At 36.3% G+C, this 24,228-nt stretch overlaps 1 protein-coding gene across 5 annotated transcripts in view; it reads left to right on the top strand.

The window, feature by feature from the left end:
- BIRC6 (baculoviral IAP repeat containing 6) overlaps positions 1-24,228 on the top strand; it is a 186,006-nt gene that overhangs the window by 113,448 nt on the left and 48,330 nt on the right. For all 5 annotated transcript variants that reach the window (XM_049830566.1, XM_049830564.1, XM_049830565.1 and 2 more), the window contains exons 58-65: positions 629-760; positions 3,113-3,280; positions 5,188-5,361; positions 8,224-8,420; positions 10,662-10,962; positions 13,658-13,875; positions 16,225-16,389; positions 18,399-18,567. In XM_049830566.1, coding sequence (XP_049686523.1) covers positions 629-760; positions 3,113-3,280; positions 5,188-5,361; positions 8,224-8,420; positions 10,662-10,962; positions 13,658-13,875; positions 16,225-16,389; positions 18,399-18,567 — 1,524 coding nt within the window. The remainder of the gene's footprint in view (positions 1-628; positions 761-3,112; positions 3,281-5,187; positions 5,362-8,223; positions 8,421-10,661; positions 10,963-13,657; positions 13,876-16,224; positions 16,390-18,398; positions 18,568-24,228) is intronic.

The raw sequence follows: 24,228 nt of genomic DNA, 5'->3' as shown, positions 1-24,228 counted from the left end.
GGTGTGAAATGATCCATTGTCACCAGTCATCAATAATGTAATAGTTGCTTGCTGATATTTGTGATCTACACTAACTGTTGAACCAAAACGGTTGAACTGCAGTAATCTAATGTTCAGCAAACAACAGGAGTTTTGGAGGTGTGATGTACTTCAGGCATCCTCCAATTTCAAAGGAACAGTCAAACTTGCCAGTTCTGAAATCGGGTCAGTATATAAGACTAGATACCTAGGCCTAAATACAACAATTTATTTAAATAAGTCTGCAGGTGTCCTTAAAAAGAGTTTTGGAATTTTTTTTTGTTTCTTTGTTGTTTTGTTGGGGTTTTTTGGTGTTTTAGTTTCTGGTTTTTGGGGATTTGGGTGGGGTTTCATGAGTACACTTGACTCATCAGGTAATGGTTTTAAACTGTTATGGTTTTAAATTGTCAGAAGACAGAGGGGACTAGAATTATTGTAGTAACTTAATTCATAGATATTTACAAGACTATTGCTGCTTGGGATGAAACTCTAAGCCACTAAAATAGCTGAGAATAGCCCCTTGTTAACAGCCTAGAAACTGTAATAAAATCAACTTGGTATCTTGAAATGCTTTTCTCTCCGCATTTTTTTTTTCTTCTCCCCTGAATAGATACACCCAGTATTACAGCTAAGCTAATTAATGAACAGAAGGAAGACAAAGAAAAAAAGAACTATGAAGAGAAAGAAAAAGTTAAAGCAGAAAATGGATTTCAGGACAATTATAGTGTTGTTGTTGCTTCTGGTATGTCTTTTTCTTCCACCTTCTGAAAAAAGGATCTTACTGATGTTAAAAGGTGGGGGGGGAGGGGAGGGGATATCTACCAACGACTCTTTTTATTATTAATTAGGTTAGAAAAATTGTAGTGCCCAGTTAATCTAACTGGCTGTTAGGCAGCAGAGGTTGGTTCCTGGTAGAACTGCTCTCTCTAGCGGATTATATACTTTCACAGATTTGTACCTATACGTGTGTGTCAGTGATATGTTGTGGATGCTGTTGCTAGTGCATTTTGCAGGATTTTATAGAGACACACCTGGAGCTTGGATTTCATGGCAATATATTAGTATTTGTGTACTATTACTGTGGTATGGGTATTACTACCTCTACCTTTTTGCAGTGGCTGGTGCATCAGAGTTTTGCTTATGCAATATGCTTTGGAAATAAAAGAATCTATATACTTTGCGTAACAACTGGTGGTACTCTACTAAAAACTGTCAGATGGAAATGTAAGCATAAAACCATGTTGTTCCACTTGGCATCCAAAAATACAGGATTTTCTTACAAAGCATTCACCTAAAAACTAATGTGAAGATCATTCTGAAATCATTCATGTAAACCCTTTTCCTCCAAAACTACTATGGAGGTTATAGATTGAACACAGTAATTTTGCAGTAACATGAGAAGGTTACAGTTCAGATGATGGCTGTAGAGATCATTACTCTTCTGGTTTGAAGTTCTAGTGCGTGTGAGAGAGAGATTAATGAACTTCAAACTACTCTTTTCCTATCTAGTTTTCTGCCTTCATTGAGGTACCTCAATTTCATTTACACTTCATGAAGCATGAAGAAGAGATGCTGATTTCCTTTCACTTCTGGCACCAATATTTCCTAAGCTTTTTACTTCAGGTTTTTAGATGTAGATATAACTCTAAACTCAAGTGTTGAATAGGGCAGCAGTTTCATGGATCTTGGTATATATTTAAGGCAACACAGCTGGTGTTAATTACAGCATCGTTATCTCGAAAGATATTTGCAGTGGATGCCACTTGAACAGGATAAATGTGTTTTGGTAATATGTAAAATATTAATAGGTCCAAGTGAAGGGTTAAAACATGAGTAAAGAATCTAGGAAGAAAGAAAAAAAAATATGCCAGGCTTGAAGATAGGGCACAGCATAGTCAGCCATGTCTCATCCCAGTTGCATCTCTGATCATCCAGCCTGATACAGCCCATTCCTTGTTTAGAAAGAAGCAGACTTAAGTTTTTGTTTCTTTTTGTTTGTATTTTTTCCACTTAAGTAAAAGAGTTTAAATGTAAACTTACTTCATTTGCATTTGTTTTTACTACCTGCTTGTGAAATCTTTTCTTCTTTTGTCTTTATCTTTTCATATATTCTGGGGGTTTGTTTAGTGTTGTCAGAGCTTCATGCAGCCAGTATTTAACTTGTTTGCTATTGGTAAAATTAATAGAGAGTAGAGATGGTATTTGGAACCTGATCTTACTGAGACAAGCTAGTTTAATGTACTGAGGTTATTGGAGAATGTGTTGTGTATTATAGCTGCTCCTGCTGATCAGCTGAAACCAGAGTGTAATAACAGCATTTCAGGTGTGGATGTTGTTAGTTTTGCAGCTGCTCTTGGCTAAGCTAAGGCAGTCATTGTATGTGTCTTTCTATCTTTACCTGCTGGCTTTTTCACTTGGTCTGTCACCTGCATAGAAGACTACATGACAGTAGTATAATTTCGCTGTACCTTAAGTCAACTTAAGCTCTCCCCAAAAATGGCAGTCTTGCTTTATAAGCTCAGTAAGCTTTTATGTACCTATTCTGTCTTTTAATTTTCATCTGGTGCTTACTTTAAATGTTTTGACCTAGGCAACTTAAAAGCATGTTTAAAGACTCCTTTCATCACGTGTGGTACTGTCAGTACTGCAGCTGAAGTCACCTATGTAGGCCAAACAAGTGGTCGTCATCTATAGTCTGTGCTGAAATGTCTGTCAATTCAGAAATTTTTGCCTTTCTTGCTCTCAGTTGAAAAAAACTAAAAAAGCTTTACTGCAGGGCCCATTGCTAGACAGGATCTTTAAACAAGTTTAAGAGCAGAATCGGAATAGCTTTTGCTTTTTTTATGGATGATATGATCTAATATAGTTATGGTTTAGTTTATGTTTGGAGTTCAGGAGGGTGCACAGCCTTGTAACTGTAAAAATACTGGGATTATATCCAAATACATTTTATACATGAATGTTATTCTGATATTTAATTAGCCAGTGCTGAAAATTTCTACTTTTTTTGCTATCATACTTTTTTGCTATCATTGAAGGTATTGAGTACATTGCATCTTGGCTATAGTAGAATGACTTTGCATGTCTGTACTAGGTTTGAAATCTCAATCAAAAAGAGCTGTTTCATCCACCCCTCCACGTCCACCATCAAGGCGAGGAAGAGTGATGGCGGATAAAGTAGGTACTTCTGCCTCAGGAGGAGAATCTGCCAGCAAGACCATTAGTGTTCCAGTCTTTCATCTATACCATAAGCTTCTACCAGGTAACTTTAACTGGTTTTAAACTTCACAATTTTGGGCTTTTTCAGTGGCTGATACATCTTCAGAAAATAGATGTAATGCTAATGGACATCTTTACCTTTCGATTGAGCATTTTGAACTGTAGAGCCCTTCTGGGTTGGTAAGAGCTTTCAAGTGGAAGTGGAGCATTATAATGTCATAGTGGCTTGACAAAAGTAACAATTATGCTGATCTTCCTTGAAGTTTAGTTCCTTGTTCCTAAACAAAATCTCAAAAACTTTTCCACTTTCACTCAGAAATAAAAGGGCAGTAGGTTTGTAGGGTGACTCACATTTTCGTTCACCTGCAAGGCAGAACGGAACTGGTATTCACGCTCTGTTATTTCATGTTCTGAGTGGGCAGCCAGCTTGCATTGTTCTCTGGAAGGTTGATTTGCCATTTCAGGAATATTCTTGAATTCCATAATATTTGTGTTTTCAAAACCAGCATATCCTGAGCAGTTAGTCCTGTTTTACATATAGCAGGTACGTATTCGCATTTTATCAGCTATCTGGACAAAGCTGGTGGCAGTGTTGTAGCCGGGGCATAGAGAAAGATCTCTCTGCTATAGAGAGAGATTGGTGTGACTGAAATTCTTTACTTTAGATAAAGGACAGGAACATAGGTGAAACACTTTAATATTATGCAGAAGAGCTTCTTATCTGTTTTATAGTATAAAAACAAGGAACCAGCTAATGGAATTAAGTGGCAAACTGAAGTAACTTTCACCCAATAAAAAACTAAATTTTCAACTTAGTACAGAATTATTGGCTTTGAGGCTGTCCTCTGGCAATTATTAGAGGGATCATATACTTGGATTAAAATATCTAAAATTGATACAGTTAATGTTGCTATTTTGGAGAGAAGATCAAAACTCTGTGCCTGTTTTCGTTATCTACGTGGTAAAGTTTGCCTACTAATAGTAACGTAGACCATTCTGTATTTGTGATCTCCTCGATTGCGTCTTGCGCAACAGCCAGTTGTTACAAAAAAAGAAGCCATGGAAAGCAGAATTAGTGATTAAAAAAAGGGCAGAAAACTTACTTGCAAAATGGCAAGACATTTTTAATTTTCATTTCTTAAGACAACATCTTCCACTGAAGAAACAGGTTGCTACTAAAGACCTTAATGGAACTTGTATTAAGTACAGTCAAGATGAAATGGGCATGCTAAGTGTATCATATGATGCAGATGTATAACATTTCACTTCATGCGTAAGTCTACTTCTTATCAAGAAACATTGTTCTGCCTTGAGAGTAACTTGTAATTTCACGGAAGAACATATTCTTCGTAAACAACAGAGTGGCTAAAATCTTGATTTGAGTAATCCGTTTGGGCTGTATTGCATGTGCATTTCAAGTATGCATTTCTGCTGAGAAAAGTTTTCCTGGCAGCACCATTCATTTTTTCTTGCTGAGTTGTGTGCCAACACAAGAGTAGTGAGATAATAGGACTGAAAAAGAATTGCAGGTTTCTTTGTTTCCCACTTTTTTCTGTTTCAGCCATTTTAGTTTATGGTCACACACCTTTATGCCACCACAATTCAAGGGTGACGCAGGGGTGGGGTTTAATAGCAGGGGACAGGCATTACCTGCTTAAAATGCACATCAAATTACAGCCTTAACCATTTGTTAAATATGCCAAGTGCTTGGGCTCTCAGCGCAGAGCTGCCTTCGGGAATGTTGGCATAGTTCTTTGATGGTTGGTTCCAAATTGATAGGGCCCCTTTTCCCAAGAGAACAAATGGTAAAATTAAGGCCTTGGTTTGGAGCCAGATAATATTTAGTCTACTTGGCATCTGTGGTTACAAGTAATGAACAGCACCTGGACATGTATGTTAAAATAACCCAGTCATAATTTTCCTCTCTGACTCAATGCCATTGTTGTTTAGGCCAACCATTACCAGCTGAAATGACACTTGCCCAACTTCTGACTTTGCTGTATGACCGTAAACTCCCTCAAGGATACCGATCAATAGATTTGACAGTTAAGCTTGGTTCCAAAGTCATCTCAGATCCAAGCTTATCAAAAACAGACTCATTTAAACGTCTTCACACAGAAAAAGGTGAGTATTCTTACTTTTTTGGTATCTTCCTTTTTAAAATGCTTTTATTTTGGACAAAAAAATGGTTTTGATTTTCTTGGTAAGAAAAAGCAGTTTTCTGTATTTTCTTGGATGATGTTCCTGAGCCATCCTCTACAAGGCAAGTACTAAACTTTGTGAAAAAGAACAAATTTATTGCCTGTCTTTAGGTTGTATCTATAAGATGCACCAATATGGTTGTTCTGGTTTTACTTTTCTTTCTTCATCATAGTGTCGTGTATGATATGATTATATGATTGTATAGATATCGTGTATTTTATTTCTTGATATGTATACCGGTTCTCTGTAGTAAGTGTGCTGATAACCAGGGCAGAATAAGTAATGCAGGAACTGTTTGAAACCATGTGAGTTATAGAAGTCTGTGAAATTTTTTATTGCAGCAACCTGGGTATTTAAATGCTTCTTAGAAAATGGGAGGTTTTCTCCAGGCCATCTAAGCTGGTCTTGTAACTCTAGCTTTTAAAACCATTATTTTTAACATTTTCTAATATGGTCTGGTTTTTGCTAATGTTTTTTCTAATTGCTTGCTATCTACTTACTTGTAGTGCTGGGGATGGGGGAAGAAGGAGCTGTATCCCAGGGATCTGTTTTGAAATATTTTGAATTGAAATATTTGAATATCTTTCCTTCAGGGAAGGACTTAGAAGAATGGGACCTTGAAATTAAGCTAAGGGGATCTGCTGACACAGCATGGAATTACAAAGTTAATCATTCTGCTGTTTTAAGACAGGGGCTTCATTTAAAAACTGTTCACTTGATAGATCAGTCTCTTTCTAGAAAAGATGAGAAACAGAAGAGTTGGAAAAAAAATCTATTTTCTTGCTATCTGGTCTGAGCTAAGTATTTAATGGCTGGATATACAGATCTCTCACACTCTTGAAAGGCCTTTCTCTTTCAAATAATTTTCTTTTGTTTTGCTGTTTATTTAAATTCTCAAGCTACAATAAATATTTTTCAATTTGAATAAATCTCAAAAATCATTAGAGGAGATTCAGTTTAGTAGTAGAGTTGCATATGAAAACATGAAGGTCCTCTTTCAGCTTTTATTAAGTTCCTAGGCTTTTTTTTTAAACTTCAGACTAATACTTTTGAAAATTTGACTTTGTCATTACAAATCCATTGATCTGTGGTTCTATACAGCAAAATATTAGTTACATTCAGATGTCTCTCAGTCACCACTCATCAGTTACGAAGGTTGATGCTACTGCTTTTTCATGACTAGTTTTTTATATCCATAGAAATCTTTCTTACCTATCAATATTTCCTTGCTTGCCACTTAAAGCAGACTTTTTCTTGACACCATCTGTACTGGATAGATTTAATAATTTCACATGTTGTCTCCAGTGCTGCATTTACTACTACTATACTTGAGGAAAAGTGTCATTGTCGTGGTTTAACCCCAGCCAGCAACTAAGCACCATGCAGCTGCTCAATCCCCCCCCCCCCATCCAGTGGGATGGGGGAGAAAATTGGGAAAAAGAAGTAAAACTTGTGGGTTGAGATAAGAACGGTTTAACAGAACAGAATAGAAGAAACTGATAATGATAACACTAATACAGTGACACAGTAGTAATAAAAGGATTGGAATGTACAAATGATGTGCAGTTCAATTGCTCACCAACTGCCAACCAACACCCAGCCAGTCCCCAAGCGGTGATTCCCTGCCCCCACTTCCCAGTTCCTATGCTGGATGGGACGTCCCATGGTATGGAATACACCGTTGGCCAGTTTGGGTCAGGTGCCCTGGTTGTGTCCTGTGCCAACTTCTTGTGCCCCTCCAGCTTTCTCACTGGCTGGGCATGAGAAGCTGAGAAATCCATGACTTTAGTCTAAACACTACTTAGCAACAACTGAAAACATCAGTGTTATCAACATTCTTCGAATACTGAACTCAAAAAATAGCACTGTACCAGCTACTAGGAAGACAACTGTATCCCAACTGAAACCAGGACAGTCATTTATTTGTATTTTCTTCTGTGTGTTTCAATGCCTTTGTTTGAGATCAGCAGTTTTCCACAGCTGAAGTGCATGACTTCACTGAAAACTTGTAGAACATTCATGGAGTTGAAATGGTTTAAATTGGGTTATAAGAAGATTAACTAAAGCCAGTACTGGAGAAGTATACTTAAGTGTAACTCCTTGCAACAATATTTAAGATGTGGAAGGAATAGCATTATATTTGCACTCATAATAAAAGATCTGCCTATACCCTTACTCACTGATGACGTATTTTTCAAGTGTCTTTTGCAGAGAAGCACTTGGCCTTAGTGATCTTTCTCTGCATTGTGAATATCTGTGTGTGTCTATTTTCTTGTTTTCCTTCTTTGGGAAGGCTTACAGCTTTTTACACTGCAAAACAGTGTAAAACAAAGGGGTGAGTCTTCCTTAAAAATCTTTATTTTAAAATTTTCCTTATCAAGGAGATCTAACCTTTCTTGTGGTCTGATCAATTCATGTTATTGCAAGCAATGGAACTGTAAATCATGTTCAGCCTAGTGTGGTGGAATCCTCCATGTGTCTGACAGAAGATGGTCCCTTGTGGAGACCAGCATGTTTGCAGACATACTCACCTACTATCTGTTGTGATAGGGAAGACTTCCACAGAGGTGTTTTCTGCCTGTATCCTTAAGAACAGTAGGCATCAAAGCTGCGTGTACGAAAAGTGCTATATTTGGTCTCTTTCTTACAAAGATTATCCTGCTTTGGAAGTGTATGTGACCTTTTCTGTTTCTCATAGTCCATCAGGTTGAACTAGGGTGAACTGATGTACATACTCCTGTTATATCCCTGATTTAATTTCTCTTACCTCTGTGTTTTTTGTAGAGCATGCAGATTTACTGGGACCTTGCCCTGAAGATGAAGCCATCAGTCCTGGGGAGGAGTGTATGGATGCAGTTCTAGATGAATCGCTTCTTGAAACCTGTCCAATTCAGTCTCCGCTGCAAGTTTTTGCAGGAATGGGTGGACTGGCCCTTATTGCAGAGAGACTCCCTATGCTTTATCCTGATGTAATTCAGCAAGTGAGTGAAAAAATCAGTGTAGAAAAACATGCTATGAGTGTTTTGTTTGTTTGTATAAGGACAGTATTTTCCTCATATTTCTCTGTTTGGTTTGACATCTCAGTTATGTGAGGAAGCTGCTTTAAAATAGGCGAGTGCATAACTCCACAGCCCAGTCCAGCTATGCATGCTGCTTCCCTACACATGTTACAATCTGCTTGAGTAGCCATATCCTTGTGGAACAAATGTACGAATTCAGTGTTCCTGCTTGCCTCGCTTCCATTAATTCATAAAATATCTTGGAGGGTGCAGTAACATAAAGTTGCTGATGTACTATAAAGCCATACGTGTTTATCATTTAATTGCTCGTGTAAATGTACCCTCAGCGATTTTTTTTTTTTTATGGTTAAGTGAAATTCAGTTCTCAAAGCAGATTATGTAATTTTATTTTAGATTTATTATTATAAATAATAAATAACTGTGTAATCTTAATTATCTTTATATTAATAAATATATCTAAAATAAAATCCTAATAAATAATAATATGTATGTTATTTATATACTTATTATAATTATGTATAGAATTTCTCTGGAGGCACTGATAGGCACATCAAAAGTTTCAGTAGAAGCATTAGTGTGAAATTACACCTTTGGCTGCTGTTCTAGGTACACAGCCTTTATTAAAAAGGAAAAAAATAACCTGTGAATTATTCAAATTCTATTTGGCTGTATTTTTGAAATTTTTGGCTGATACTCCTAACAGGAAATATTGTGAATATTTATTCCCTTTGAAATTAAGGTAATAATAAATTAAGGGTGCTGTTCAGTATCCTGACTGTAAAACTATGGCAGGAGTAGGAGCTCTGTAGTGAGACCAGATATTTAGTATGAATCCTTTGTAAATAGTTCTGCAAAGATGTTTGAGGTCTAGTATCAAGCTGGTTCAAAAATTAAAAGTTAAGGAAATGTGTTCACATAAATAATTGCTGTATTTTGAAATCCAAGAGAGATAATGCATACTCTGTATTGAAGACTACTGATTCATGGATTTCTGCAGCAGCTGAAAGGCAACTTAAGACCATGAGAAATTTCATCCCTTTTTTTCCTTCTTTTTCTATAGTTCTGGGAAGTTATTTTCTTTTCAGAATTTTTTAGCTTGAGATATAAGTTTGAATTCAAATACTGGATGAGAATTCTGTGGTCCATAAAAACAAATTAAATACAATAATACCAAATAGAGGATTCTGAGTGAAGACTGATGAATTCTCTAGACTCTTCATTCTTTAATTTTACTTTTATATTTCTCCAAGTGACAGATACTTCTGATGCTCTTAATGTGTAGATGATTGGAATAAATGCAGCTAAACGTGGCTTTGATTTTTAATTGGGAATTCTGAATAAATTCTGCAAGGTCTTTTCAGATTTATCTTTTCCAGTTAAGATCAGTCTGGTGATAAATAGTAAAATTTTAAATATGATTGCATCAGTTCATATGAATAGCATAAAAGCCTGAAACTTCTGTGATGTTTAATTATGAGAGGGACCTGGATGTCACACCTTCATTTTAACTGAGTGTATGACTGTTTCCTGGGGAATTGTATAGCTGTTATCCCCTTAAACTCTGATTCCCATCATAGTCTGCATAGTCCTCTGTGCTGTCTTAGTTCATAAAACAGAACTACAGACTGTTGTGTTAGAGCATAATAGTAAGAAAGCTGGCCAAATCAGTCGAAAGCCCAAAAAGAGCACATGAGTTGCTACAAGGCTGCTAAGATACCCAAATTTCTTCTTGGTTTTTAAAGGTATTACGAACAGTTATTCACCTTTTTGCAATTTGTAATTAAAAATTAAACACTTGAGTTCACACTCAATGTTTAATGATGTTAAAGATAAAAGGGCCATTTCTTATTTAACAGTCTGATACATAAACTAATTTTTGTATTGATTATTTCAGTGTAATTTGTCTCATGCCTCTAGATTTTAAACAACATGTTTTAATGGAGGCTTTTAGGTTGGCAAAATACAGTTGCTTGCTTGTGTAGGCGGGACTTTCTAGAACTGTATTGAAAATGCAGCAAGTATGCCCTTTTTAGCCATTTAGCCTGGTCCTCGTATCTGTAAATGGTAGTGTATTTCATGTGACTTTTTAATGGTGTCTTATATTAAGATTGTATGTCCTTTAGAGCCTAACTTTAATAAAATTTTTGCCTAGCTGATTAACTGAATGACTACCAAATTTTTTTGTTGTTTTTGTTGGTTAAGGTGAGCACTCCAGTGGTTACATCAACCACACAGGAAAAGCAGAAGGACAGTGATCAGTTTGAATGGGTTACCATTGAACAATCAGGGGAATTGGTATATGAAGCACCAGAAACAATTGCTGCAGAACCTCCACCGATCAAGTCAACAGTTCAGACTATGTCTCCCATACCCGCGCATTCTTTGGCTGCCTTTGGTTTATTTCTTCGTCTCCCGGGCTATGCTGAGGTGCTGCTAAAAGAACGGAAACATGCTCAGTGTCTGTTGAGATTGGTGTTGGGAGTTACAGATGATGGTGAAGGAAGTATGTGCTGCAATTATTATGTTTCTTTGTAGACAACAGCTAGATCATTTTACTTAAATTTATTTACATTGTAATGCTTTTAGCAGGAAGTTAGAATTGGTTTGAGCAGAACTGTATTGCTGGCATCTTTGATAGTCTGTTGTCTCTAAATGCTAAATTCTGTCTGGCAAAGTTTTGTCACAGTCATCAGTATTCAAGTGCTTTCATCTAGATATCAGAGTAATTGTAAAATAACTGCTGATAAAACTCACGACAACACTGTCAAGATGATGGTGCGTTCACACAGGAAGGCAAACATTGTATAATTCTGCAACCAAATGCAGAATAACATGGATAGGAGCATAGGTACAGCAGATATAGAATAAACTGTTGAATAATAATGTTTTAGAAAAAGAGAGAAATATATAAAGATCATAGTGATCAAATTAGCTGAGCAGAAGCTCTACCTTAACAGTGTGAGTTCAGAAGGAGAAATGAGGTATTTTTCAATAAGTGAACAGATGAGCCAAGAGACAATTTGTGGTCAGAGTCTTTGCAACTGAACTTGGAATTCTGCATATAGTTCTAATGTTTGTATTTCTTAGTGTTTTGAAACACTGGAAGATTGTATGTGAAAGGTGTTTTATTACTTTTAAGACATTTCTTTTCATTATGACTTTGAAAAGAATGCTGGTTTTTCTATGCAGCAATCAGCTGAAGTTAGTCTCTGTCCAGCAGCCTGTAGGGTGGTGGACAATGCATACCTCATAAGACCAACTGAGAAACTAAGAGTCTTGTTATCCTCCCTTCTATTTATCTTTTTATTTCTTTTGTATTTAGGTACAGTGCAGTGGACAACAATAAACTGGGTAACAAAAATTCAGTCTGGCTGCTTACTCCCTCCTCATTTGAGTAGTAATTAACTGAAGGACTACAGTCCCTCAGATTTTATGTCCTTGAGTGGCTCCAGTCACTTGCTATTGCAAAGAATTTTTATATTCTTTTCTTTCTTTCTTTTTTTTCTTTTAAATAGAGACCAACTCAAACAGTCAAAATTTGAGTTGCTTTCTTTTTTGTCTGTGTGCATCCACTGTTGCTATTGGAATACAGTTCTAGAACATAATTTTCATGATAAGTAGGGACAGCTTTAATTTTCAGCCTAAATTTGTTCAGATCCAGTTTGTGCCCAGCATTGTTCCTCATCATAAATAGCTCTTCTTTTTCCAATGCATTTGTTGACAGGAGTCGTATTCCCTCTTAGCCTTTGTTTTTGCTGGACTAAACAGTCAATTTCTCCATTTCCTAAGCCAAACATCTGAATTCAACTCTATGAAATGTGGGATCCGTTTTACACAGTAGTCCACATTAGTTCTCTGTATAAAGCATAAATATTTTCCTTTTGTGTTGGAAATATGTCTTGTCATACACCTAGAATCTCTTTACTTTCTCGCATAATATGAAGAGCTGCACTTAAAAATCCATGGCTTATAGATTAAACATGGATTCAGTTGTATGCAAAGATAAATCATGGGCAAATGTTTAGATTTCCTTTTTTATTTGTCTCCTCATTTGGCTACATCTGCAGTTCTGGAAGTCTATCAGATGGGCTTTTTTCCAGTTTTATTTATGAAGATCCCAGTCATAGGACTTTTTGCTTCTTCCTTGTTACTGTCTTTACAAAGAGTATCAGATAAATATGAATTAACTCGTGTGTGTATGCATATGTGTGTCTAGATACATATACATACAAATACAGATATACATACTTGTAATGTATTTCAGTTTAGACATCTGATGATGATATAGCTGGTAAACTCTAAGAATGAGGGAGAAAATAATATAAACAAGAAGCAAAACTTCTGAACAGTTGGCTATTTTGAATTATTTTCAGTATTTGAAGTGTTTTCAGTTATCAAATATCTCTATTTACATATGCACTGGGGAAGGAATGTGAAATGCATTGTTAAACACAGAAAAAATTGAGACAGTTTCCCCAATCTGAGTATGTTACATTAATAGGTCACTCTTATTTAAAATGTGGCTTTTGAAAGAAGTAATTTTTGCTCAGAAAGGGTTAGAATTTTAGAACAGGGTTAATTTTTGCAAAAGGGTTAAAAATTTAAAATAATTCTGCTACAAAATTCAAACATGCAGCTCATCTAATTAAAATTATGCTAGTATTTCATCATGTATTCAACTTGAATACCATCACAGCTTGGATTGTGTCAGTGACTTAATTCGAATATGAAAAAAAATCCTACATCATGATAAACTACAGCTCCTTGTCAGCTGAGCTGACCATGTGCATTCTTCAATTTGCTGTCGCTGGAATGTTTTTAAAAATAAAAAAAAAATTAGTCCAAACCACCTTCGTTTCCTTCATTCAGAAATAGGACCTGAGGTGTAGTCCAATACAGAAGTATACTCACTGTTATTCACTAAGTTTTCTGCCTGGAAATGGTGAATCAGATTTTGTAACTTTGGTTCTTAACCAAATCCATAGAGGAAATAAAAAAACAGTCTTTCTTCTACACTGTTCTCCTGCTGAGTTTTTTTTGTGAAGAGAAACCTAATATTAGATAGCTTACTATATGCAAATGCTTAAGGCCTTAGTAGGTTTCTGTATGGGTTGTTCATAAATTATTGCAGAGATTAACAGGCTGTATTGAACTACTGAAAGAGAATGTGGCTTTGATATTTTTCTTCTTCAATCCAGGTCATATTCTGCAGTCTCCTTCAGCAAACGTGCTTCCAACTCTGCCCTTCCATGTGTTGCGCAGTTTGTTCAGCACTACACCATTGACTACTGATGATGGAGTACTGCTTAGGCGGATGGCACTGGAGATTGGGGCTCTACATCTTATCCTTGCTTGTCTGTCTGCTCTAAGCCACCATGCACCAAGAGTGCCCAGCTCTAGTCCCAACCAGGCAGAGGTAAGTTTAGCAGCAGAATAATTGCCATTGAGAAGTAGTTAAGTTTTAACTATAAGGAAGAAAATAAGCTCATTGCTTTCATTATAGTCTAATTTCTGCAAAGTTGGCATTTGAATGAAGAACAAAAATAATTAGAAAGTACCTGATTAAGCAATTGTCCTTGCATGTTGCAAAGAAACATAGTAACATGAAATTTCACCAACAAAGGCTTGTCATGAGTCATTAAGGTATAATCAGTTTCTTTCACAGGATCTTCTTTTTCAGTGCATGAGAGGCATACTGCTCAATGGATGGTGGTTCTTTAATTCTCATTAGATAGCATGACCTCATTACCTTATTTAGCATTCATAATCTAAACTCTACTGGCTGCAAATTATTTCCTCTTAAACGCTTCACAAACATAAATGAGTTGTGAAAATTAATGAATTAATGCAGTGATTTTTTTTATACCCTTTTTACTGATGGAGAAATGAGATCTAAAGACAAAAATTTTCCATAGTGTTCAAGATCCTGAGTGAATCTTCAAAACTTTTTCAAGGTACTTCCCATATCATACCACCCTCTATTCAGAACATGTATCCCCTGATTTTTTTTTAGGATCATGAGTTGCCATTTCTGCATAACATACTATAAACATAATTGTCTATAAAAGTGTTTAAAAAAAAAAAAATTAGTGACTTACCCTCTTTAGCATTGCTGTGGCAGAGGCTTGCATGAAAAAGTTTCCGGTGGCTAAATATGGCTAAAGTAGCTGCAAAATATAGGGCTGTCCCTATTTTAGCAGCTCTGATAGTAATAAGATGTTGAGCAAGGAAGAGGTGAAGCTGTGCCTGAGAATAATTCACTTTAATGGCTAGTCAAATTTAAGGGGAAGCTGAGATATTCTGCTTCTAATGGGGTATCAGGCTGCTGACACATGAACACCTTAGCATTTTTGTGCTTTTGGAGGGAAAGGGCAACCATTAATTCTTATCTCTGCTTTAGTTCTACCATGACCTCTTAAACAGCTTGCTTTCTCGATGGTAACTTGAAACTAGATATCCATCAGGCTTGCACTGAGGCTTGTATTCTGGGGCCAGGCTTTCCCTTAAGTGCTTTAAGTCAGTGTTCATGAGAGTCCTCTTGAGTGTTAAAGGCACAGCATGTTCATGAGTGATGTAATGAGTAATGCCTACATGAGAGTAACCACACAGCTGTTTCATCACTGAGATGCATTACATTCCCAATGTAAAAGTTAAATGGTGATTCCAGACTACTGTCAGTATGGTACTTCATAGGTGATAACTTTTTTTTTTACCATTGCTGTCTGTTCATACATCACTTCTTTTCCTTCAAGTATAATCTTTAACAAAGTCACTGAAGGAAGATCTGAACAGAAAATGAAAATTTTCAGAGCCGTAAATCAACTATTACAACTTGAAGTTGGGCACCTACTCACATAACCTGGTTTCCAGTAAGGCTAATTGTCACTGAGTAGCTAATGAAAGCAGGAAGTGTTCATTGCTTTGGAAAACAGAGGTTACTTGTTTAGCATGCTAAATATATATTTAGGAAAGCATTAGTTAAAAAATGCTTAGCAGAGTTTTTTTCTGCATCCTTTTCACCAAGGGTCTGGTAAACTTTAAAAATTAACATAAGTGCTTGAATAGTTTCATAAGGGCTAAGCAATATAATATTGGAGTTGTATTAGTAAAATGCAGTGAGATAGAGCGTTGGAAAAAGCTGTACAAATACCTTTGGAAAAATGTGCTCTTTCAGAACATTTTAAGGGCAAGGTATTTCCCTACTCTTCTCTGGACAGGAAATAGTGTGTGTTTCACTGACCCAGAGGTCATGTGTTAGAGCTATACATGTAAGTTACACCTCTTGCTATTTTGGAGCATTTATTCAAAATCAGCACATGCTTGAGCATCTTAACATTTCAGTTGTGTACTTTTGACAACATTTCTACTCCCGTCTCCTTCCTCTAATTATGTTATTAAGCTTGACTAGGTGTTAAACAGTAATAATTACAGAGCTGTGATGTTTAGCATGATATTGATTAAGTAGCATTTTAATACCTTTCATCATTTAAGCAGTGATAGTATCTTAAAAGAGAACAAAAAGGGGCTTACAGTCCTAGTCAAATTGAAGAATCACTTGCAACGATTTAGCACTGACATGTACTAGAACTCCATGGATGTGGCAGTCTTTCCTATCTAAAGCTTTGAATTTCACTGGATCCTGATGGTATCTTTATAAAGTTAATAAATTGGGATTACACTCTTTTGCAGAACAAAGGCTTTCCAAAGACAACGTTCATAAGATGAAAAATATGAAATTGTGTCTTTTTTTTAAAAAAAACCTTAGCCACAGGTGTCAAGTACACACAACAGTGCATCAACAGAAGAACAGCAGTTGTACTGGGCTAAGGGTACAGGCTTTGGAACAGGCTCCACAGCTTCAGGATGGGATGTTGAACAAGCTTTGACTAAGCAAAGGCTAGAAGAAGAGCACGTGACCTGCCTTCTACAGGTATGTAATAATGAAATTTTGATTAATGATAAGCACTTGAAACATTAGGACTGGATAGTAAAAATGGAACTTGTATTTTTACAGTCATGTAGCAGAGTAATTATGATATTTTGGGAAAAAAATAATTTACAATTGCCTGTCTACATGAAAAATGGTATAGGTAGTATTTTGAGTGAGGCTGTTTTCAAACATCATTAGGCTGCTGCATAAAAAAGACCTCTGTAGGTAAGCCTGGGTGACAGTTCTGAATAGACAATGAACCAAGAAGCATTCCAATGTATTTCCCTGGAGCTGTTGCATATCACTGTCAACATTGCTGCATTCAGTCAAAAGTAAAGACTGTCCATTAAATGAGGAGGATGTGGGAACAGGCATTTTGTTTTGTGTGCCAAATAATCTTACCTATTCCTTTCTAGAATATTTTTGCTCTGCTTTAAGGAAATGCCCATTGTTGTTACTGGGTGTCCATGAATATATTATGCCAATATATCAAAATACCACTCAGACATATAAATTTTTGAGTATGTCAATTAAATGACAATAGTAAATCACCAGTAAACATCCAGATCTTAGTAAAACTCCGATGCTTTCTAAATGCCTCATGCTAAGGACAAGAAAATTCTACATAATTAGACTTTTCAGTCCATTGTGAAATGCAGCTAACCCCTGTTATCTTGGGTCAGTGTAGGGAAAATGAGATTCTATCTGGTCATCAAAAATTTCATTCACAGAACTGTCACCTCAAATGCATTAGCTAATCTCACTGCTGGGGTAGAGCACAGAGGAGATGAAATTCTGAAAATGCCCATGCCTTGACTGATGAAGATATCATTTTGATGTTATCAGTTATTTCAGTTACTGTAGAGTACAAGACACAGGTATCATGTCCCTTGCAAAAGCAAAACAAATAAAATCTGAAACAATTTTCCTAAGCACAAAAGAGGAAAATCACCTGAATTACTCTTGGCAAAGCTTCTAGGCAGTATTCTGTGTTATGCCATGCAGAGGTTTAGCTATAACTGTGATAAGTCATGAGGTAAGGAGGCATTTGCTTTGGGCAGTCAGCAAGTGGAGGAAGAAGTAGAAAACCATTCAGCATTTTGCTGATGGTGTCAGTCAGTTGTACAGCAGATATTCCTTCTGTAGAAAGGTTGTTTAGAAAAAATCTGTTGTACAGAATGCTGATAAGATGCTGCAGCAAAATACCATGGTAAAGGGGTTAGAGGAAAGAGGGAGACTGAAAGAAAGGAGAAGAGGCTAAAAAGGTGAATAGAGCCCCTGAGACTTCAAATAATACAGCCTTTGAAGCCTTGAAGTTACTTAATTTGAGAGTACAACTGCACAAATCAGACCCGTGGCAGTGCATTAGGTTGTACATCTACAACACATGGTAGGGGCCTGTGAACTCAGCCAGAACTACCCTTGGGAAGAGCAGGTGTGCAGTCCTGAGGTGACTGCCCCGCCATCACTGAGAGGAAGGCTGCTCTTTGTTTACTGAAGCAAGAGCCGTGCGTACAAGTGGTTGTTCCCAGTAACTGTCATGCTCACTGTAAGTTGTTTCATCTGTAAACCCTGAAGTCCCATCCAAAAGGAAGTTACAAAGGTTTTTGAAGCATTTGCAGTTCAAAACAAAACAAAAAAATCTTTTGTTGCTAGTTGGTGTTCTAAAGTAAATGGGACTGATCAGCTGTATGTCTCAGTGGCGTGATCTGGCAAACATCTGCTTCGAGTTACTCCAACGTATTTGTCAAAATTCATATTAATTGATCTCTTAAAGTAATTCAGAATTATAACAGTTATTTAACTTTATCCTTAGCCAAAGTTGGAATCATGATCTAATAACTGCATAGAATTTCCTCTAAGACATCTTCAGGACTGCTGAAATAAATACTGTACTGAATTAGCAAAATAGCTAGTGAAGTATGAGGGTGTCTTCCTTAAGGGAGGAAAGTCAAAGTTCTTTTGCCTAGAATAAATCAGCTTTGATTAAATATTTTTGTGTATTTCAGGTTCTTGCCAGTTACATAAATCCTGCAGGGAGTACCTCAAATGGAGACACCCAAACTAGCCATGAGGGGAGAGGACAAAACAGCAGTGCTCTTCCATCCGTTCTCTTAGAGCTACTCAGTCAATCTTGCCTCATCCCAGCAATGTCATCATATCTTCGCAATGATTCAGGTAATGTACCATTGTCTCCTTCTAAATCAAAGTTCTGTCAGATAAGTTTTTATAAAAACAATAGGTGGTTCTGGCTAGTTTCAGTACACTTGCCAATTTAGAATTGTACTAAGGGAACATTCACTTGAGCCTTAGAAAACAAAATGATAGTGTTTGTTGAAATACTTATTTGTTGTAAGAGTTTAAACTTTGTTGTTTTAATGGTTTTTTTAAAATTTGAAATTTAATTCTTAAACTATTGAAACTACGAGGAAAATAGTATTTCTATCTGAAAAGTTTACATTTTAGTTCTTCTATAGAAGATACACGGAGAGAGTACTTTATACAAGATTGTGAATCTTACTGTGAAGAAAAATGATTATTTTGTAAGAAAATTGAGCAAGTATATGTGTGAAGTTGGTAAATGTTGCACGTACTAGGGTGATTCTCTTTTACCTTGATAAGAGCTTTTTCTGCTTTATTTAGGAAATAGGAAACCAAGCCTCTTATCAAAAGTGCAAAATATTTCAAATATATGGGAACAATGAAATTGTTGGGGTTTTTTTAAAAACAAAACAAATGAGTTGTATGTTGTCATGACATTTCTACTCATAATTCTGAAACAAAGATGTTTTGACTGTTTTTATCCGGTATGTTGTACCTTGCTGTGGAAACCTGTTCAGTTATACAAGGTATTGTCAAGCAGTATGAGTTAAGTGAATGCCTGTGTGGAACTAATGGCAAAACCAGCAGACTGGGTTTGTGATTTATGTTCAGTCTCACTAGATGACAGGCTTTAGTATGAAGATATTGATAAGCATTTTTTCTTCAGATAACTGTCAGTCTGAAGTTTTTAAACACTCCTGAGCCTTAGGTTGGATTTTTGTTCAGTTACTTTGTGAAGATGGATTTAATCCTTAAGTAGCAGAAACAGTTGTTCCAAATATGAATAATTTGGTTTTGGACCTTATTTTGCCTGCCCTATTTTTGGAGTAACTGATAAACGTCTTGTCACATTACTGCAGTTCTGTTGGATGCCGGTTGTAGGGTGTGGTGATGTGAATTTCTTGAAACAATGTCATAGCTTCTTGTTGAATTACACAATATATTTTATCTCTGAGGTAAAAGAGAAATCATCTATGTCTTAAGCATTTACAAAGCTACATAGGACTAAAACAAGAATGTGGGTCTCAATCTATAGTAACTAGGGCATTACGTAATCTTGTGTGATGGAATGGAAGTAGTTCAAAAAATCTGCTGGGGCCTTACAGTAAAGATAAAAATATGAAGATATTTCACTTGCTGGTCTGCAGTTTGACACCTCTCTCTAGTTTTGCAATGAATTTGTTGGTTCTGTTTTGCACATATTACAGTGAGGAAAATGAACTGTGTGGCCTATACACCAGGCTCGTTATTCCAAATGAAAATATAATGTAAAACAATGAACTAAACGATGGAAGTAAAACAATAAAGTAATCTTTCTAACAGATACTCATAAATTATTCTTTGTTGAGGCAGAAAGGAAAAGTCATTCAAAGACCTGGCAAAAATGCTATGTTATCTAAAGGATGAAGCTGTTGGTTCTGAGTTATAGATGAATTGCAGCAGTTAAAATTGCTTTTTGCTGTTTTCAATAGAAAAACATATCTGTGTAAGTCACCTTTAACTGGGGAAGAACAGTCAGATATTGATAGAAGAGATGAGATATGTGGCTGGTGATGAGAAGTTCAGACTAGTTTGGCTTTCAGGGACCATTAGTTTTTCCCAAAGTACAAAGAAATGGCAAAGTTTCAGTAGGAAATGTTCCTTTTAGGTATATTTTCCACTGCTGGACTACTGTTATTTGTGGTTGACAGGGGATGTTGAAATGTTGTGCTTATGAATTAACAATTAGGAAAGAGTGAACAAAGCAGGTCCTTTCTGCTTTTTCATAAATGGATGTGTAGCTCTTAATGTGGCAGCTAAATTATATTAAAGCAAAGCAAAACCTTGCTTGTCAGAGAAAAGCTGTTACCTACTCTTCTGATTACAAATTCACAAAGGAGGTTATTTCGGTTGGAATTTAGAACTGTAAAGTCTGAAGGTTGTTATGCTGTGTTTGATGCAAGCAGTGGTCTTGAATGTTTCCTGCTGTACTTGTTCAAAAGTCTATACATAAAACTATAATTAGCGATGTTCTTCTGGATTTAGAAAAAAGAAAACACAACTTTGCAGGCTTTTATCAGTCAAGCTTGTCTTTGAAAATGTGATAGGTTATCAGTATGAGGGTGAAATGTGCAAAAAGGGTGACTTCTGGGAAGAATGTCCTCTCTTCATGAGTATTTGAGTCAGATATATTTAGTTTGAAAGGAGACCCTGAAAACAGTTTGTCTTGGTGATAGCCAGGCATAATTCCAATGCAGTAATTACTGTTTAGTTCAAAAGCAGACAGATAATTCTCACATTAATGAGTGGGAGTTGCAGGTGTTGCTGGGGCTCTCAGTGTCAGTAACAGAGTGTCAGGAGACACAGCTAACAGAGAGCCTGGCTGTTGCAAGAGAGACAGAGGTGGAGAAGCTCTGGAGTTATGTTAAGCTGTTGTGCAATGCTCGTAAGACTGTAAAATTCAACTAAACAATGTGTTTATAGTTGAAAAATTTCAAATATGGAAGCAACTTTCTAAAATTATTTTTATTTTTTAAAACCTCAAAGACCAATGCAATATAGTAGAACAGATTTGAGTCTTTCCTGTTAGACCTCATCTAATTTCAGGCTTCCCTATCTTGAATACTTATCTCTTCTCCTGTAGGGCTGAATGCCTACCCAGGGGGAGTAGGAAAGGCAACAGCGTTAGTGGTAACGCTCATGTACATTCTAATTTTCAGATCACTGTACCTTCTGCTGTCAAAAGGTACTTTGATGTGGAAGAGGTATTATTCTTCCTGTAACATGCTGGACTGGGAAATTAGGACACTGCATACAGAATGCTAATAGGGTGTTCCCAGGTTCTGGCACCCCAGCAGGAACAAGCTGTGCCCAGCATAATGCTGACACAAAATAGCACTTTTCAGCAACTTTGTAACTTTCTCGGACTTGAATGGATGCTGGTGGGACCAGTTAAAGGTTACCCTTATGCTAGACGTATTCTTCTACTAGATTTAAGTTTTTGCTGTCAAGGGTTGCAATAACAGTGATCTTCACATATCTGTATTTATCTATATAGATATAGATACGTGATCTGCCATATGCATAAAATTGTGTGTGAAAAATTTTCTATAAACATATGTGCAATGAAGCTGTAGATGTGCTGCTTCCCTTTATTGCACAGTAGGTTGATATCACTGTGGTGATAAAAGATAGTAAGTATTTTGGTATCGATGAGAATTTTATATTTTGTTTACATGTGTTAAGTTAGCTACAGGTATGATAGATACATCCTGCTTGCAAAGTTGTTTTGGCAAAGTTCTTGAGTAGTTCCAGTATCAGAATGTAAAATCGACCTATGTCACAGTCAGAAATTTATCTAGGGTTTTTTGTTGCTTAAATATGTTTTGCCATTCCTGCTTAATTTGCCCAAAACATACATGGACTAGATTGTTATCTAGATTGTTCTACATAAAAGGAATATTGATCAGATAAGGAGTGCTCGCATATCATTTAATCTTTTAGAAACCTAACCTTGAAGCAGATCATTATAAACCAGATTGCTCTGACACATTCTGCAGCTTCATCTGCATCAGAGCAAGGTGATTGTGAAGTCCTTGAAAATTGTGAACTGATCACTTTCATTAATTTCCATAATTGCTTTTTTCTTATAGAGGTGGAATGTTTATCTGTCTATGAAGGACTTTATTATGCAAGAGAGATCATAGCTCTAGTCACAAGGAGCAATAGCTGCTGTAATCCTCACCCTGTTTCTTGATTATTTTTTTTCCTGTGTTTGTTTGATATCTTGTTATGGCATTACTGTGGCTTTTATTATCTTTCATTTTATAAAAGAAAAAAGTTTATCTTTGAAACATGGTGAGATTTTTTTATTACACTTGTGTATATTCCTAAGGACTTAATTTATGTTTACATTTGCAAATTTCTTAACTTCTGTATCATGGAACATCTAGCATGTATTCATTACCGGGCAGTTATGTACATTTCACGCCAAAAGCTGTCATGTAAAACCTTTTCACTGTTGTGTTGTATACAGCACATTTCAATTGAAAGAATCACTGCTGTAGGAACTCTTTCAAATATGTGAACACTTCTCTCCTTGAACAAAATGCACAAGAATAAAATTTGCACTGTGCAACAAGAGGTTCCCAGCAAATGTGTGACCATCAGATTCTAACTGGCTATCTTGAAGGTCTAGATTTTGCTGATAAAAGTAAGAGTTATTTCACTGATGGACTTAGGTTTATGAAGACTAATACAAGCTAGTATTTACAAATGGGAGAGAATAAAGAATTAGTAATAGTAGTCTTTGTAGCTAAAAATACTTAGAGAGAAGGCAGTGGAAGGGAATCATGAAACAGAAGGAAAATCAAGTGACTTTTAGGACAGGGACTGTCTATTTTGTTATGGGCTTGGACAGTAAAAAGCCCAGTCAAGTTGGGATTTATCAGTGATACCACAATATTAGGTTAGACTCTTCTTGCTTAAAAATACAGTTGTACTGGTTTGTCCCTAAACTAGTACGTAGCTAACCTTGAGATGTCTTAATCTTGTTTAAAGCCAAAGAGTGAGAGAGGTTTGGTACCACCTCTTCCTTGGAAGACAGACCTCATAGCAAGTTGCAGAATTCTGCCTGAAATCTCTTTGCTTGAATTCCTAGGCTTACAGGAAGCAGGTGATACTGTGATTTTAGCTGGGATTTTCTTGCATGCTGCTCTCTTAGCTCTCTTAGCCACCTTCTGTCTTTGGTGGACAAAGATTCCACATGATGTGGTCATCATAGCTTGTGGTGTTAGATTAGCTCAGTCTTCCTTGCATTTGACTGCTGAGATGATGCATTTCTATGTGAGGGCTTTAATAAAAGTATTGTATTTACTGACCAGCATGTTCTACTTCTTAAGAGTCCCATATTTGGTTTTAATGCACTTTTCATAGTTTACCAAGTACTGTCACACCCTGGACTTGTGGATTCATTAACAGTTGTGCTGTTTTATCCTGCTGCCAAATACCTCATTGTGAACTTTATTTAGTAAGTATTATGGACAAATTTGTTGAAGGTGAATGTACTGAATAATTTTTTCTGCCTCTCTTGATATACCTTTGTTAGTTGAGTTCATTAAAGTCATTCTTTTCAGGCCTTGCCTCCTTACCTCAGAGCTTGAACTACACTAGATTGCCTGCTGAAGTTAGAGTATTTCTTTTCTATTAATCATACTTATTCTCAAGGTACTATATGGTGTTGCTTTACTTTGTGCGAAGTAGTCCAGTTCCACTGGACTGAATAGGCGGAGTACTTTAGGAAGCTAGTGTTCCCTTATGGGAAGTTGATATGCTGAGCTTATTCAGCCAAGAGTATTGCATTTTTTTTTAATCCGTTACTGAACGTGTGAAGGTACTACTGCAGTGTAAATGTTGAATCATCGTGAAATTCTCCTTTTCCCTAGACTATTGACTTTTTACTGTGTCTAATAAGAGGTAGTTGCTCTTAAGATTATTTTTGTTGTTGAGATTCTTATGCATATATTGGATTAAATGTAT

Source organism: Accipiter gentilis, chromosome 28 (genome assembly GCF_929443795.1).
Source record: "Accipiter gentilis chromosome 28, bAccGen1.1, whole genome shotgun sequence".
Taxonomy (NCBI): Eukaryota; Metazoa; Chordata; class Aves; order Accipitriformes; family Accipitridae; genus Astur; species Astur gentilis.
Note: the sequence above shows the minus strand (reverse complement) of the source record. Positions and strands in the feature narration are given on the sequence as shown.